This window comes from Peromyscus maniculatus, chromosome 1 (genome assembly GCF_049852395.1).
Source record: "Peromyscus maniculatus bairdii isolate BWxNUB_F1_BW_parent chromosome 1, HU_Pman_BW_mat_3.1, whole genome shotgun sequence".
Lineage (NCBI taxonomy): Eukaryota > Metazoa > Chordata > Mammalia > Rodentia > Cricetidae > Peromyscus > Peromyscus maniculatus.
Genome location: NC_134852.1, coordinates 24,911,471 through 24,925,488, shown reverse-complemented (window position 1 = coordinate 24,925,488; position 14,018 = coordinate 24,911,471). Strand labels below are relative to the sequence as shown.

General features: G+C 54.3%; 1 protein-coding gene across 2 annotated transcripts; it reads right to left on the bottom strand.

Moving 5' to 3' along the window:
* Positions 1-2,333: 2,333 nt before the first annotated feature.
* Positions 2,334-11,063, bottom strand: Kptn (kaptin, actin binding protein). Of its 2 annotated transcripts, none has more exons than XM_042271472.2 (12): positions 10,765-11,063; positions 10,188-10,270; positions 9,987-10,071; positions 9,859-9,913; positions 7,672-7,747; positions 7,499-7,572; positions 6,775-6,884; positions 6,624-6,701; positions 5,853-5,931; positions 4,671-4,806; positions 4,414-4,584; positions 2,334-2,728 (listed from the first exon to the last, which is right to left on the bottom strand). In XM_042271472.2, exons 1-12 carry the CDS (start codon positions 10,985-10,987, stop codon positions 2,603-2,605), a joined length of 1,296 nt encoding a protein of 431 aa, XP_042127406.1. In that variant the 5' UTR covers positions 10,988-11,063; the 3' UTR covers positions 2,334-2,602. The 2 variants fall into 2 exon arrangements, with proteins under 2 accessions (XP_042127406.1, XP_006991513.1); XM_006991451.3 differs by having other exon boundaries at positions 5,853-5,928.
* Positions 11,064-14,018: the final 2,955 nt, after the last annotated feature.

The window sequence follows — 14,018 nt, the reverse complement described above, 5'->3', positions numbered from 1 at the left end:
GTGGCCATGGGAGCTGGGGGCGGGGCCACGGAGCTGGGAGGAGTCCTTGCAAGAGAGCGGGAGGGAGGAGCCCGGGAAGGGGCGTGGCCAAGGGGGCTAGGGGGCGGGGGAGGGGCCTGACAGTGGGGCTGCAGGTTGCCCCAGTCTCGGGGTTCAGCACTAGAGGCCGAGGACAGCGCCGGAGGGCTCAAGTGTGTGCACCTGTCTGCGTCATCCCTGTCCCCCCTTCTGATTACACATGGGCAGCATCCCGTCCATACAAGGGCCCAGGGATGCAGTCATCGCTACAAATAGCCACAGGCTGGCAGACCTGGGGGAGGGGGGCAGGAATGTTGGGCGGAAGCTCTTCCAAGTTCACAGGCTCAGCTTGCTCAGGGCACCTCACAGAAGGCAGGGAGCTGCCGCCAGAGTGCCCAGGTACGATGAGAACTACTCCCAAGGCCCCTACCCCGCCAAAGCACTCTAACAACCCTCAGACGTAGATGTTATCAGCTCCACTTCACCATTTCAAAGGTGGGGAAACTGAGGCAGCAGGTATTAAGAGTGTGGCTTCGGGCTCTGTATCCTTAACTGCGCACTGCTTCTGGGCTGTGGACATGGTAGGAAGGATCAAGTCCACCTGGTGTGGTGACACACATTTCCGATCCCAGCACTTGGAAGGCTGAGTGAGGCAGGAGGATGGTTGAGCTCCAAGCCATCCTCATAGCAAGACCTAGACCTAAAACAAAACAATTTGGGGGCGGGGGTGGGCGGTGAAGATGTGGACCCGTCGGTAGAAAGCTTGCCTAATGTGCACCAAGCCCTGGGTTCCACCCTCAGTACTGTGACAACGAGGCATGGTGGTGCACGCTGCAGTCCTGGCCACCGAGAGGCGGAGGTGGGAGGGTGAGGAGTTGAATGTCACCCCTGGCTAGAGGCCAGCCTGAGCTACACGAGACCCTGTCTCAGCTTCCCCCTCAAACTGCAAAGTCCTGAGCCAAGTGTCCTGGGGTCCTGAAGACGAATTCCCAAGCCTACAGGTGGCTGAACACAACGAGCTGCACGTACATGCACACGCCCGCCGAGTGCGTAACCTGCACACGCCCGCCCTCACCATCACTACCCTCCCAAGCCCTCTCCGGGCCCCCTCCCTCCCAAGGACAGGTGACAGGTGCTGGATGCTGGGCACAAAACGTGTAGCAGGGAGAGAAGGCTGCCCCTGCCAGGAGCCGGTGCCCACTGCCAGCCCTGGCGGGACTCTCTTGGGCCTGCTGCCAGGAGGGGGGGGAGCTCCAGCTCCCTGCAGCTTCCCACGCCGGGGCCTGGCTTCTCCTAGAGCTTGGAGCCCGGGGAGTTGGAGACTTGGTATCTGATCTTCCCAGTCCCGGAGGCTGCACCTTTGTAGTGAGGGAGGGGGGTCAGATGCACAGGTGGGCTTCTCTGGCAGGAGTTGACTGGCACCTACCCTACCCCACAAACACATGCGCCCCCACGGAAGCAGGTGTCCCACCCAAGCCCCACCCCCAGCCTGGATTCGCTCTGAAACTCGACAACCCCACGGATCATGATTCTATTCCTGGTCTGGGGTTGGGAAGGCAACACTTCCTGTCAGCTACCTTCCTCTGGGCCTTGGGCTGGAGACTGTGTTGGGACCATGGGGTGGTGGCTGTCCTTGTCCTGCGCCTCCTGGGCCGTTTAGCTATGCTGTACCCAGTACCCACTTCAGCATGGCATCTCTTGGAGTCTGCTTTGGTCTGTCTTGGACACCTCTTAACCAGAATCTATGCTCGACGACAGTCTGCTAGGAGCTGGCCTTGGTTCTTGCCCAGTCCAATCACTTTTCTGTCGAGACTTCCTCCCAACTGGCCCATTAACATAATCAGGACAACCTCTGGGCTGAGGGAGTCTGCAGACCCCTTACTGCTTAACCGGAGATGCTAAAAAGCAGCCCAAATCCCCAAAGATTCCCTCAGTCTCCATGGGTCTCCCTCCTGGTCAGCGTCCTCACTTCCCCGTCACTGCTGATGCCGCATCTGTGGTTCCCTATTCATCCTCGCTGGAGACAATGAACCCAGAAGCCCCTGTCTGGCTCCGGGTGGCCTGGGTGGCATTTGTCTGACACTGTACTTCCTGAGTTTCGCTCAACGGTGCAGAGAAAGGCCCCAGAGCTCTAAAAAATGCAAACGGACCCCACCCCCTTCATCGTGCCTTCCTCTTTCCTCTGGGTCTACTCCTGGACTCTCGCTGTGGAGTTCCCTCTTCAGTTCTTTGGGAGTGAATTCAGGAGAACTTGGCATACAGTAGTGCTCAATAGATGCTTGCCAGGCAAAGGAAATGAAGACAGCCAGGACAGCTTGGTTGCTCTGCATGTATAAATAGTCTTCAGGGGACCAACACCTGATGGGACTGCAGGGGGCTGCTGAGACCATCCCTCTTCAAATGGCTCAGGGAGGGGTGATCAGCTAGGGTCACACAGCACACCAGGGTGGGCCAGGGACTCCCAGCATCCCCCTCTGGGGAGTCTGAGGGGAGCACTCCTTTTCTGAGATGCTTCCCCCACATCAACGACAGACATGAAATGCCCGGGCCTGCCTGAGAAGCAGGGGGATGGGGGGGGGGCTGCTCAGGAGGCTGGGGGTTCCTCAGGCCTGGGACCCACTCTGTCCCCGAGGCCCTGCTGATGTTTCCTCTGCTCCACTTGGCGACGAAGCCTGGTCAAGACCAGCTCAGAGGCCTGGATCAGGCTGTGCTGTGGGGACAGAAAAGGGGGGGCACACGTTAGACCACACTGGGGGGCCAGGGGCTCAGCCACAGCTGGAGGGCAGAGAGCAGAGCACCGGGTGTGGGGTGAGAACGGGTCTCCCAGGTGGAAGTGGGGGCCAGGCTCAGGGGGAGGGGCTTGGGCCGGTTTGCTGTGGGGGAGGCACAGCTTAGACCTAAGTGGAAAGAGCAGAGATGGGAAATCAGGAGAAGCGCTTGGCAGGGTGTGAGCGTCGCCAAAGCAGAAGGACCGTGAATTCTGGGACAGCCTTGGCTACGCAGAATGACTCAACCTCCCAGACCCACAAGCTGGGAGGACACAGTGGGCTTGATACCAAGTACCAGACACATAAACAAGTAAGTGGAGAGAGAGAGGGAAGGAAGGAATACAAAAGCAATCAGCGGGAGCAGCAGACGGAGCAAAATGACACATGACATTAAGGGATATCTGAGGTTCAACTATGTAGAGAAGCTGAGGTTAGACCACAGTGGAAAGGACAAAGGTGAGATCAACAGGGCAAGGACCACGTAGAAATGGGAAGCAGAAGTTGAGGTTAGACCTCAGAGAAGCTCCCCTGGTGTTTGTGAGCTGCCAGCCTAGCTCAAGGTCCAGTAAGAGACTCCACCTCAAGAGAGTAAGATAGAGGAGAGCAGGACCCCTGAAATCCTCCCTGGACACACACACACACACACACACACACACACACACACACACACACACACCTGAAACCCTCCCTGGCCTACACACACACACACACACACACACACACACACCCCTGAAATCCTCCCTGGAGACACACACACACACACACACACACACACACACACACACACACACACACCTGAAATCCTCCATGGCCTTCACACACACACACACACACACACACACACACACACACACACACACCTGAAATCCCTGGCCTTCACACACACACATGAAATACTCCCTGGCCTTCACATGCACACATGCATACACACACACATACATACACACACACCTGAAACCCTCCCTGGCCTTCACACACACACACACACACACACACACACACACACACACACACACACACACAAACACACACACTCAGGCACTCAAGAGTGATGGAGAAGTCAGAAACTGACCAGTGAGCTGGGGACCAGACTATATTACCAAGGGAAGATGGGGGAAAGCAGGCTGTGGTGGGAAGGGTAGGCTGTATCCAAACAGAGACACCCAGTAAACTGGAGATCAAGACCAGCCCAGTGACGGCCAGATCGGAGGCTAGCCCTTGGGAATGACTGACCAACAGGATTGGAAGAAACGCCTGGAGACCACGGGCCTCAGGTGAGAGTAAAGAATAGAGCACATAGCACAGCCAGATGGCACGGCCTGTAGTCCCAACTACAGAGGCTGAGGCAGGAGGATTGCAAACTCAAGGCCTTCTGGGCTAGAGTGAAAGCCTGTCTCAAAAAACCAAGAGCTGGGGGTTAGCTCAACAAGAATATCTGCTGAGAACCCCCCAGTGAGGGGCTGGGGGTGTGGCTCAGTGGTAGAGCCCCTGCCTAGGATCCCCCAGTGAGGGGCTGGGGTGTGGCTCAGTGGTAGAGCCCCTGCCTAGAATTCCCCCAGTGAGGGGCTGGGGATGTGGCTCAGTGGTAGAGCTTTTCTCCTACAAATAAACAAGTAAAGGCTGGTACCTGGAGGATGTGCACCCCTTTCAGAGATACCACAGCCAGTTCTCGCAGCCCATCCCCAGTCAGGTCCACGTGGGCCATGGCCAGCAGGGGGCTGGCGAAGGTCCTACGCCACAGCAGGCGGAAGCCTCTGCTGGCCTCCGGCAGCCCGTGGTACTTATAGCAGAGCAGCTCCTGTGGGCAGAGGTGTTGAGGTCACGCAGGCTGAGGACGGTCACCACGGGGACACAGATGAGTGACGGGCTCATCTCAAGACCCACCTGTCCATAGGTGGCCACCAGGACTTCTGGCTGTCCATCCAGGTCCACATCAGTGACCAGGCCACAGAGGACACTGTCAAACTGGTCACTGCTGGGCAGGAGAAGCTGGTCTTCCAGGCCGCGCTTCAGAAGGTCCCTGAACACGGGGGGGGGGGGGGGGGGGGTAAGCCAAGGTCAGAGGGCAGGGCCCTGTCACCCTTGGCTCCAGACTGTAGGTGATGCCCGACTGGCTTGACCTGAGGTCCAGACCCGCTTCCCTAGAGCTGTGCACCTTCGTTTCAATGTGTATAACTTGGAAGTCCCCACACAGGGCTAACCCGCCACTCCAGTGGATGGCCTCCTGTGCATCCTGTAGACCCCAGTCCTGGGTGCCCACTGTGCTCCCAGATGCACACCCCCACGGTGGCCCCTGGAGACACGGTGCCCTGGTCCCTCACTAAAGCACTTGGTGCCTTACGGGGCACGGGGAACTCTGCGCTTGCTTCGCCATTCTCACCCCAACCCGGAGTGTGCCAGAGCTGATGATGGGAGGTGCGTGCCCACGCGTATGCTCATACTTGAGTGAGGGGGGAAGGTGGAGCGGGAGGGGTGGGGGTGGGCGGGCTGGGGACGGAGTGGAGTTGGTAAACCCGTGAATGAAGCCCTGGGTTTAATCCAGCACCACATAAACTGGGTGTGGTGCTGCAGGCCTGTAATCCCAGTACTCAGGTGGCAGAGGCAGGAGGATGGAGAATTCAGTCACCCTGAGCTACGTAGTTGGAGGGTAGCCTTGACTTCATGAGACAGTGTCTCACCCTCACCCTCAACACACCGAAGCGGACTGTCTTATTTTAGCATTACAATCTTACAATCTGGGGGGGGGGGGGCGCGCTTAAAAATCCAAGATGGTGGAAATATTGGCACCACAAAAACGGCCCAGCCCTGCATGTCTAGGCCTTCCCAACTGAGTGTCTGCTGGCGCCCCTGGTCCACCCATGCCAGGGGTATTGGTACCTTTAAGGGTGGGAAGACACAGCCACCCTTAACAAACTCTCTACAAGCTCCAGGTGTGAGCGCCCCCACCTCCTCCTCCCTGCTCGCAGCACCTCTCCTGACCCTACCCGCCCCGAAGGGCTGACCATGTAAGACCGCACCACAGAGGCACGAGGTTCAACTGCACCCAGGAGCTCCAGATGTCCTCACCAGTACACCACAGCAGGCTCCAACATGCTGGCAACAAGCAGACTGTATCCTTCCTGCTGTGGGCTGGCCTCGGCTGCTGCTGCGGAGGAGGAAAGAGTCGGAGGGACTGTGGGGACAGGCTCGTCCTTATCCCCTTCCCTCCTGCAGTGAGGAATGAAGGCTAGACCTCAGGACAAGGACCCAAGATGGTGCCTCACAGGGAGGGTTAGAGGCTGGACTATGAAATGCCTGTGGTCAGACATTAGACAGGTGTTAGGCAAATATTTAAAAAGAAAAAAAAAGTCTGAAGTTAGAACACAACAGGGGAGACAAAGGTTAGATCGGAGTTGGAGTCTAAGGTTAGACCACAGTGTGAGGATGGGGGGAGGGAGGAGCCCCTGTTTAGAAGGCAAAGGGCAGGTCAAGGTGAATGTCAGTAAAGAACAGATCAAGGTCAAGGAACAGGAAGAAACTGGCACCTGGGAATGGGGTGGGCCCGTGGCTGACACAACAGTTGTCAGTCCAAAGGGAGCGAGAAGGCTGGGGTCTGGGGAGCCAGTGTAGGATGATATGAGGAATGAAGGTTAGACCACAAAGTAGAGAAAAAGTCCAAGGCTAGACCACAGTGGGGAGAATGAGGATGGATGCTCAAAGAAATGATCAGAGCCCAATCTGTGGCACAGCCTACGGGCTGGAGGGGTTGGGAGGAGGAGCATGAGGATTCTTAGGGTGGGGGAAGCCGAGCCTGCAGAGTCCACTCTTCAGACTCCAAGCCTGGAGCAAAGAGCTCACCATCGGGGCTTGACAGGCTGAACACGATCACTCGGGAGATGGGCCCGTCCTGCAGGACTGTCCATGTCTGCAAGATCTCTGTGTGGAGAGCAGGGACTCAGGGACCTGTCCCCATCCCTGGGCTTGTCCCCGCCCCAGGCCTGACCCTTACCTCGACTCTTCTGGTCTACGTGAGCCACACGCACATAACCACTCTGGCAGCCTAGAGCTGAGAGGCGCCGGGATGAGCCAGGCAGGTTGTGGACATCAAGCCAGAGGACACTGGCGGGAGGAAGGATGATGGATGGGTGGACAGACAGGTAGATATCCCAGAGCCCCGGCCCCCACCTCTGCTTCCCAGGAGCACCTAGCCCCATCCTGAAGCATCCGGACTCTGCAGCCTGATTCTCTTGGGGGCCAGTCACTACCACACATGCTCACTGAGCCACATTCTGCTTGCTCTGGGGACACCCACCCATGAGTAATATTCTTGAGATCCTGTTGCAACCCAAGAACATGCTACCTAGTTGCTTTTTTTTTTTTTTAAAGACTGGATCTCACGAATCCCAAGCTAGCTTCAAACTCATACAGTCAAAAATGAATTTGAATTCCTGACCCTCCTGTCTCTACCTGTCAGCGCCTGAGTGCTTGGGGTTACAGGTGTGTGCTATCGTGCCTGGATTTTGTGGTGGTCTGGATTATGGAACCTAGAGCTTTGAGCGTGCTAGACAAACGTTCTACTAAGTAAGCAACACCCTAACATGCTTCCTGCTTTCTCTAACATCACCCCTGCTATGTATTGTACTAGAGGGCGGCCTGCACTATCCGGCTTCTCTGCAGTCAGGGCCCTGGTCCCTTCTTTGGGTGCATGGTGGGTGGGTGGGGTCCCCTCCTACCTACTGGTCAGGTTCGTGAGCTCTGGGAAGAGGTTTTCCACGGGCTGCTCCTCAAACTGATGTAGTTCCTCGTCCTGGGGGAACGAGACCCACCCCAGTCAGGAGCCTCCTACACACAGGCCATCACCGCAGTGGGGATCCCAGCCAGACTATGCCCAGCCTGCCCACCTCACCTCCTTGTAGAGATGAATGGCTGGATCATTCCCACTCAGGAGAAAGACGGTCTCCATCTGGTCCCCAACCTGGACTCTGAAAGCAGAGAAACCTAGAATGTGGTAGGACCTGAGTGGGGTTGACTTCTTCCAGGGATTTAGAAATGCCACTGTCAATTTATTTTGAGATAGGGTTTCATGTACCCCAGGCTGGTGTTGAACTCACTAGGTAGCCACAGCTGCCCTTGAACAGGATCCTGATCCTCCTACCCGTACCTCCCTCCCACACCCAGCCTGAAATGTATGTTTGTAAAACAAAACAAAAACAAAACACTTGGCCAGCAAGAACCCTAACATTCAAAGACCCAGATGCCCGATGCATGGCTTGGTGCTCTGCAGACTCCTGCACACCAACCCTTGAGTTCCACAACGTCAGAATCTCAGGGCAGCCAAGGGCAGGTACTGGGAAGCCTATACTGACAGCCCCCAACGGCTAGGATCTTCACTCTAGGAATAAGGAAGGGTCCTTGAGAATGAGCCTGGGAAACTTCACAGCAAGGGTTGATGAGATGGCTCAGTGGGTAAAGGCAATCCAGGATGACTTGGATTCGATCCCCAGGACCACAAGAGGAAGGTGAGCCCTGACTCCTGAGGGTTGTTCTCTGACCTCCACCCACTGAGTGTGCTGTGGGACCCTCTTGCACACAAGTAAATATAAAAGAATCTATCTCAGGGCTCAGGAGGCAGAGGCAGGTGGGTCTCTGTGAGTTCAAGCCATCCTGGTCTACAGAGGGAGTTCTAAGACAGCCAGGGCTATATAGACTGTCAGAAGGAAACAAAACAAGACACCCAGCAAGCAAGTAGCAACAGAGCATCACAGCACTGGAACCTCTTCCCTGTGGACTCCCAGGGTTCTGAAGCCCCTATTTCTTGTCTCCTCTGGTAGACCAGAACTGTTAGAAATCTCCACCCTGATTACCTCAAATCATGCAAATCCCGACATCTGGAATCTTCTAGATTCCAAATCTGGCAGGGTAATGCTTGCTTGTAATCCCAGCACTGGGAAGGCTAAGGTGGGGGAATTTCAAGTTCAAGGCTGTCCTGGGCCACACAGTGAGGTTTTGATTCATAGTAAGGTATGCACACACATGCATGTACATCAGTACATACTTGCATAAGCACATGCATGCACCTACCCCGCCCCCAGCTTCGTTTTTATAACTCTTACCTGCTAGACCAGAGAGGTTGGCTACTAGGAACCTATAAACCAAATCCAACTCACTAAATGCTTTTTATAAATAAAGTTTTATTGGCACAACCCTAGCCAGTCATCCACAGTGTCAACTGCCGTTTACTTGCTTCAGTGGCTGAACAGTGTAGTGGTGACACTAATTAAATGACCCTCGACACTTAGCATTTACTAACTGGGACTTGACAGAAAAAAAAATGCCAAAAAAAAAAAATGTTGCCAATCCCTGTTACCAGTGGATTTCTGAATTCCTGGAGTAGAACCCACATGCTTTGGGGTTCTAGAACCTAAAGATTTTAGATGCTCTGTACTGTACCTCCTTACAAGTCCTTCTATAGACTCTCTCTCCAGAGCTGTTGGGTTTGGTAAGGTCTTTTTTTTTTTTTTTTTTTTTTGAGACAGGGTCTACATAACTCAGGCTAGCTTTAAACTCATTATGCAGCCAAAGATGACCTTGAACAAAATCCTGATCCTCCTGCCCCACCTCCTGAATGCTAGGATTAGAAGCATGTACCCACTGCAACTGGTTTATGTGGTGCTGGGGATGGAAGCCAGAGCTTCCTGGGCGCTGTGCAGTAAGTGTCCTACTGCCTGGGCTGTATCCCCAGCCCTCAACTGCATCGTTTAAATCTGGTGACCTCAGGGCTCATGACTGTAAAGAAAGACCCCAGGTCTGGGAAGTAGAGATCTAGAACTTCTGGAGTTGAGTTCTAGGTGCTCAATGAACTCTCTGGAATGATCTCCCTGAGAGGTGACAATGTGGTGGCCCCCTAGTCGTCTTGGCTGCATTCACTCTGAAAAGCACCCTCAGAACCAGATTAGTGATGGCAGGTGTGTGGGGTCCAGTCTGCTACCCTCCCGTGAAAACCCCACTTCCCAATTATACTTCCCATCACTTCTTGGGCTCCTAACAACACCCGTCTCCAGCCCTTGGTCTATTAAAGCCCTTGGGCACTTACTCTGCATGGCACAACTGGAAAGGTGTGAACTGGAGTTCCAAATTCAGGCAGCTCTCTGCAGAAAGACACAAGCCGAGCTCAGCAGCGCCGGCCAGCCAGTCCACCCTCTCCCCCCAGGCTCCACTCACCTGCAATCGAATCCAGGTTGTACTCTGAGCCAGGCTCATAGTCACAGTAAATGTTAAGGAAAGGACTGCCCTTGTCTCCTGAGTCCTAGGGAGTGGAAACTGCCCTCAGGGAAGGTAGAGGAGGCGAGAGGCATTTGGAGTAGATTCAGGGCAGCTGGGATAGGCTTGGTGGGTATGGACAGGTGGAGGGTGCTAAGGTACCTTTATAAATGTGATGCCCACAACCAGGCCCCGCTTTGGGGGTGACTTGTTGAAGGTGTCGATGGAGACGATCTCAGCATCCACTATGAGTAGAGTTCAAAGTTCACCACCCATCAGGCAGGTCTCCACCCCTGAATCACACTGACTTCCTACCACTGTAGTAAAACCCTTGGGTCTACGGGAGTCCTAACCACCATTACCACGACCTCTGACCACCAAGTACCAGGCTTTTAACCTCTCTGTTTGCAGAATCCTGGACCCTAACTACTTTCAGGCCCTGACGACTGCTGGATCGGACCCTAATGACGATTACTAGGGTATTTTTGTTCGTTTGTTTTTGTCTCAAGACAGGATTTCTCTGTGTAGCCCTGGCTATCCTGGAACTCGCTCTGTAGACCAGGCTGGCCTTGAACTCAAGAGATCCGCCTGCCTCAGCCTCCCGATTGCTGGAATTAAAGGCGTGCTCCACCACCGTCGGGCTTTTGATTACCAACCAGTTTTAACCCCAACCTCGCCTCACAGTGACCAACTCAGTCTTAGACTCCAGTCCCGCCCCCGACATCACAGCGCCACGCACCGGGGATGTAGTTGAATTGCAGCTCTTTGGCCACAGGCCGGATTTTCTGTCGGAGGTCTTGGTAGCGGAAGCCGAGCACCTTGCCTTTAAGAGTGGCGGCCAGCAACTCCCCTCGCCCGTCGGCTCCTCCTGCCAGTCCGTACACATTGCTCTGCGACGAGAACCGCGTGAAGCTGTCCTCACGGAGTGGACACGGTCCCGCCGCCACGGCCGCCTCCCCCATCCCGGCCCTCCGCGGTCAGTCCCAGCTGCTCTGCCGCTCCCCAACCTGGAAAATCCACTCACGCACACTGATGACGTCAGGAAGCTGCCGTCGTTGCCCTCTACCAAGATGGCGTCCGGCTTCCTTCCTGGGCGGCCCAGATAATGTTACCTTTCTGGGTCTCTGCTCTTTCCCATTTCAGAGCTAAGGAAAGGGTCTTCCAGGACTTGGCACGGGAGATGGCCACAGCTCCTGGCCTTTTTGTAAGCGGTGTGGAAAGTAGAATAAGAATCACCATGATCATCACCGGGGGTGATGGTGTACGCCAGTGATTCCAGCACTTGTTAAGTGGAGGCAGGTGGATCAAGGGTTCAAGGCCATCCTCTGCTACATAGCTTGAGGCCCGCTTTGAGTATATAGGTAGTTTCCAGGCCAGCCTGTCTACATGAGACACCCCCAGCCCCATCTCTGTCTCTGTCTCTGACACACACACACACACACACACACACACACACACACACACACACACACGCCTAAAAATATACTTATTCCTCAACAACATCCACCCGAACCAAAAAAAAGAACTATAAAACCTAATTATTATCCTTTTGTAGAAGCACATTTTGTCAATTTAATTAAAACTCATAATCAAGCTGAGGCTGAGGGACATACCTTTTCTTTTTTCTTTTTAGAGACAGAATCTTGCTTCATAGCCTTGGCTGAACTGGTAATTTACAGATCAGGCTGGCCTCAAACTTGTGACAGTCTTTTTGTGCTGAGAGCACAAACATGTCTTTGTAAAGTAGGTACTCTTATTATTTATCTTTAACATTTTATTCGTGTACGTTTCTGTACGGCGTTGTTTCTTTCTGGGCGTGTGTACCATGTACCATGTCGTGTGATCAGAGAACAATTGTGGGAGTCAGTTCTCTCCATTATGTGGGTGCCAAAGATTGAACTCAGGTAGTCAGGCTTGGTGGCAAGTGCCTTTACCTGCCATCTTTCTGGTCCTAAGATACTCTTGCATCTGTTTACAGGTGTGTAAGTAAATTCCCTAAGACCACACAGATAGTATTAAACCAAAACAAGTGTAACTTCATACTTAAGCAACATCACCTTTTAAACAGCGAAGTGTTTTATCTTACCCCAGGGGAAAGACTGGTTGACCTGTCCATCCTGGTGGCCGATGAGACCATCTCCTTTATTGAACATTCATGATAGTCTACAGAAGCACTCAGACTACACCTGGTGCCACCACACCCTTTTCAGAGTCCCTTACAAACTCATCAGAACTGTGCAAAGAGCTTTACAGAGGATGAGCCTGAAGGCCAGGGAGAGCAGAGATGGGTGCGAGCCAGGGGCTCCCAATCTCGAGGCCTTCAGGGGGCCTGGGTTTGCACGTCATTGTCACCATCGAACCTCAGCACCTGGAACACATGGCCTGATACAAAGCAGGCTCAGTAAACGTTAAAAAACCCACCAACCATGGGTCAGGCAGATGGCTCAGATGGTAAAGGTGCCTGTGATACAAGTCTCATAGCAACCCAAGTTCAATCTGTGGAATCCAGATTGAAAAAAGCCAGACGAGGAGATGCACACCTGTAGCCCCGGGACTCCTTTGGAGAGGTGGAGCTGGAAGCTCATGGGCCAGTTAGCTTGGAGTATTCAGCACAGAAGCATAAAGTTACATAGTGAGACCCTGTCTCAAACAATACAAAACAAAAACAAGACCCTGCCTCAACGAGGAAAGAGGACTGATTGGCAACGCCCTCTGACCCCCACATGTAGGCCATGGCACATGTGCATACACAGAGACCTCCAATCGTGTGGTAGGCCCTTGGCCAATGTTAGCACTGAGACCTCACATGGGCAGTCTTCAGAGATAGTGTGGGTATGGAAGCAAGGAGCTGAAGCATTCCAGATTCCTGGTTTGCTGAGGAAGAGCTCCCCGCTGGCACCCAGCAGTTGTTCTATGAATCATCCAGAGTGAATGGGATATGAAGGCTGGCATGGCCTCTCAAGCTTTGCGACTGTGTATGTAATGAATGTGTGGTGCACTCCATGCACATGGGAGGATGGGACATCAGCTGTCCTTTCTATCACTTAGTCCCTTGAGACAGGGTCTCTTCCTGAAGCTGATGCCAGGCTTCTGGCCGCCTGTGCCCCCCTTTCCTGGGTCACAGGTATGTGTGCTCATGCCAGTGTTTTTAAGACAGGGTTTCTGTGTAGCTCTGGCTGTCCTGTTCGTAACTGGCATAGCTCCCCCTGCCTCTGCCTCTCGAATGCTGGGACTAAGGGTGTGCACCACCATGCCCGGCCATGCCAGTGCTTGTTCCTGTGGTGCTGGGGATGGGATCTGAACTTGGGTCCTCATGCTTGCTGCATACTTTTGCCCACGGGGCCATCTCTCCAGGCTGTGCAGTTTGTTTTCTTCAGGCTGCTTCTGACTCACACGGCAATCTATAATCCACCTTCACATAATTCCCAACCCTACTGTGCATTTGAGCCACTTATGAAGCTTCCAAAACATCAGAAGGGTGGTGACCTGAGTCTAACCACAGAGCAGCAGGTGTGGCCCTGGCTGGTAGATGGGTCAGTGGTTTGGAAGCAGAGCCAGGGCTGAGACTCAGACTTGGGAATGGATGGCAGATCCTCACAGGCCTTCTTGGCAATGCTCATGGTGGACAATGGTCAGTCTCCAGCCTCAGGTTTCTCCAGAGCTGATGACCACTCAAAGTTAATCAACTGACTGAAGCTGTGAGGGCACTGGAGGGACAGAGGAGCACAGCAGGATGTCTGGAAGGCCAACTTTTACTGCTGGGCCCGGCTCAGCCAGGGCAATCCCACAGGAAGGGGCCCAGCCCCGGCAGACCCAAGGTGGGGTGCAGCGGGTGTGCGGCTCCTGCCATCTCCTCTTCTGGCGGTGTGGAGGGGAGGAGTGGGACAGCAATCGGGCCAGTCCACTCTTCAGCTGATTCTGAGGCTCAGCTGGGGACGGGACAGCCAGGGCCCAGGGGGAGGACACACGGGCAACAGGGACAGCAGAGGAGAC

Bases quoted from the DNA above. Each gene is read 5' to 3' on its own strand.
- Kptn (XM_042271472.2), bottom strand. From the start codon at position 10,987: ATGGGGGAGGCGGCCGTGGCGGCGGGACCGTGTCCACTCCGTGAGGAC. The intron at 6,885-7,498 runs GTAGGAGGGGAC...TCCTCCCGCCAG, and splicing joins CTCACGAACCTGACCAGTAG to TGTCCTCTGGCTTGATGTCC. The intron at 4,585-4,670 runs GTGGGTCTTGAG...CTCTGCCCACAG, and splicing joins TGGTGGCCACCTATGGACAG to GAGCTGCTCTGCTATAAGTA.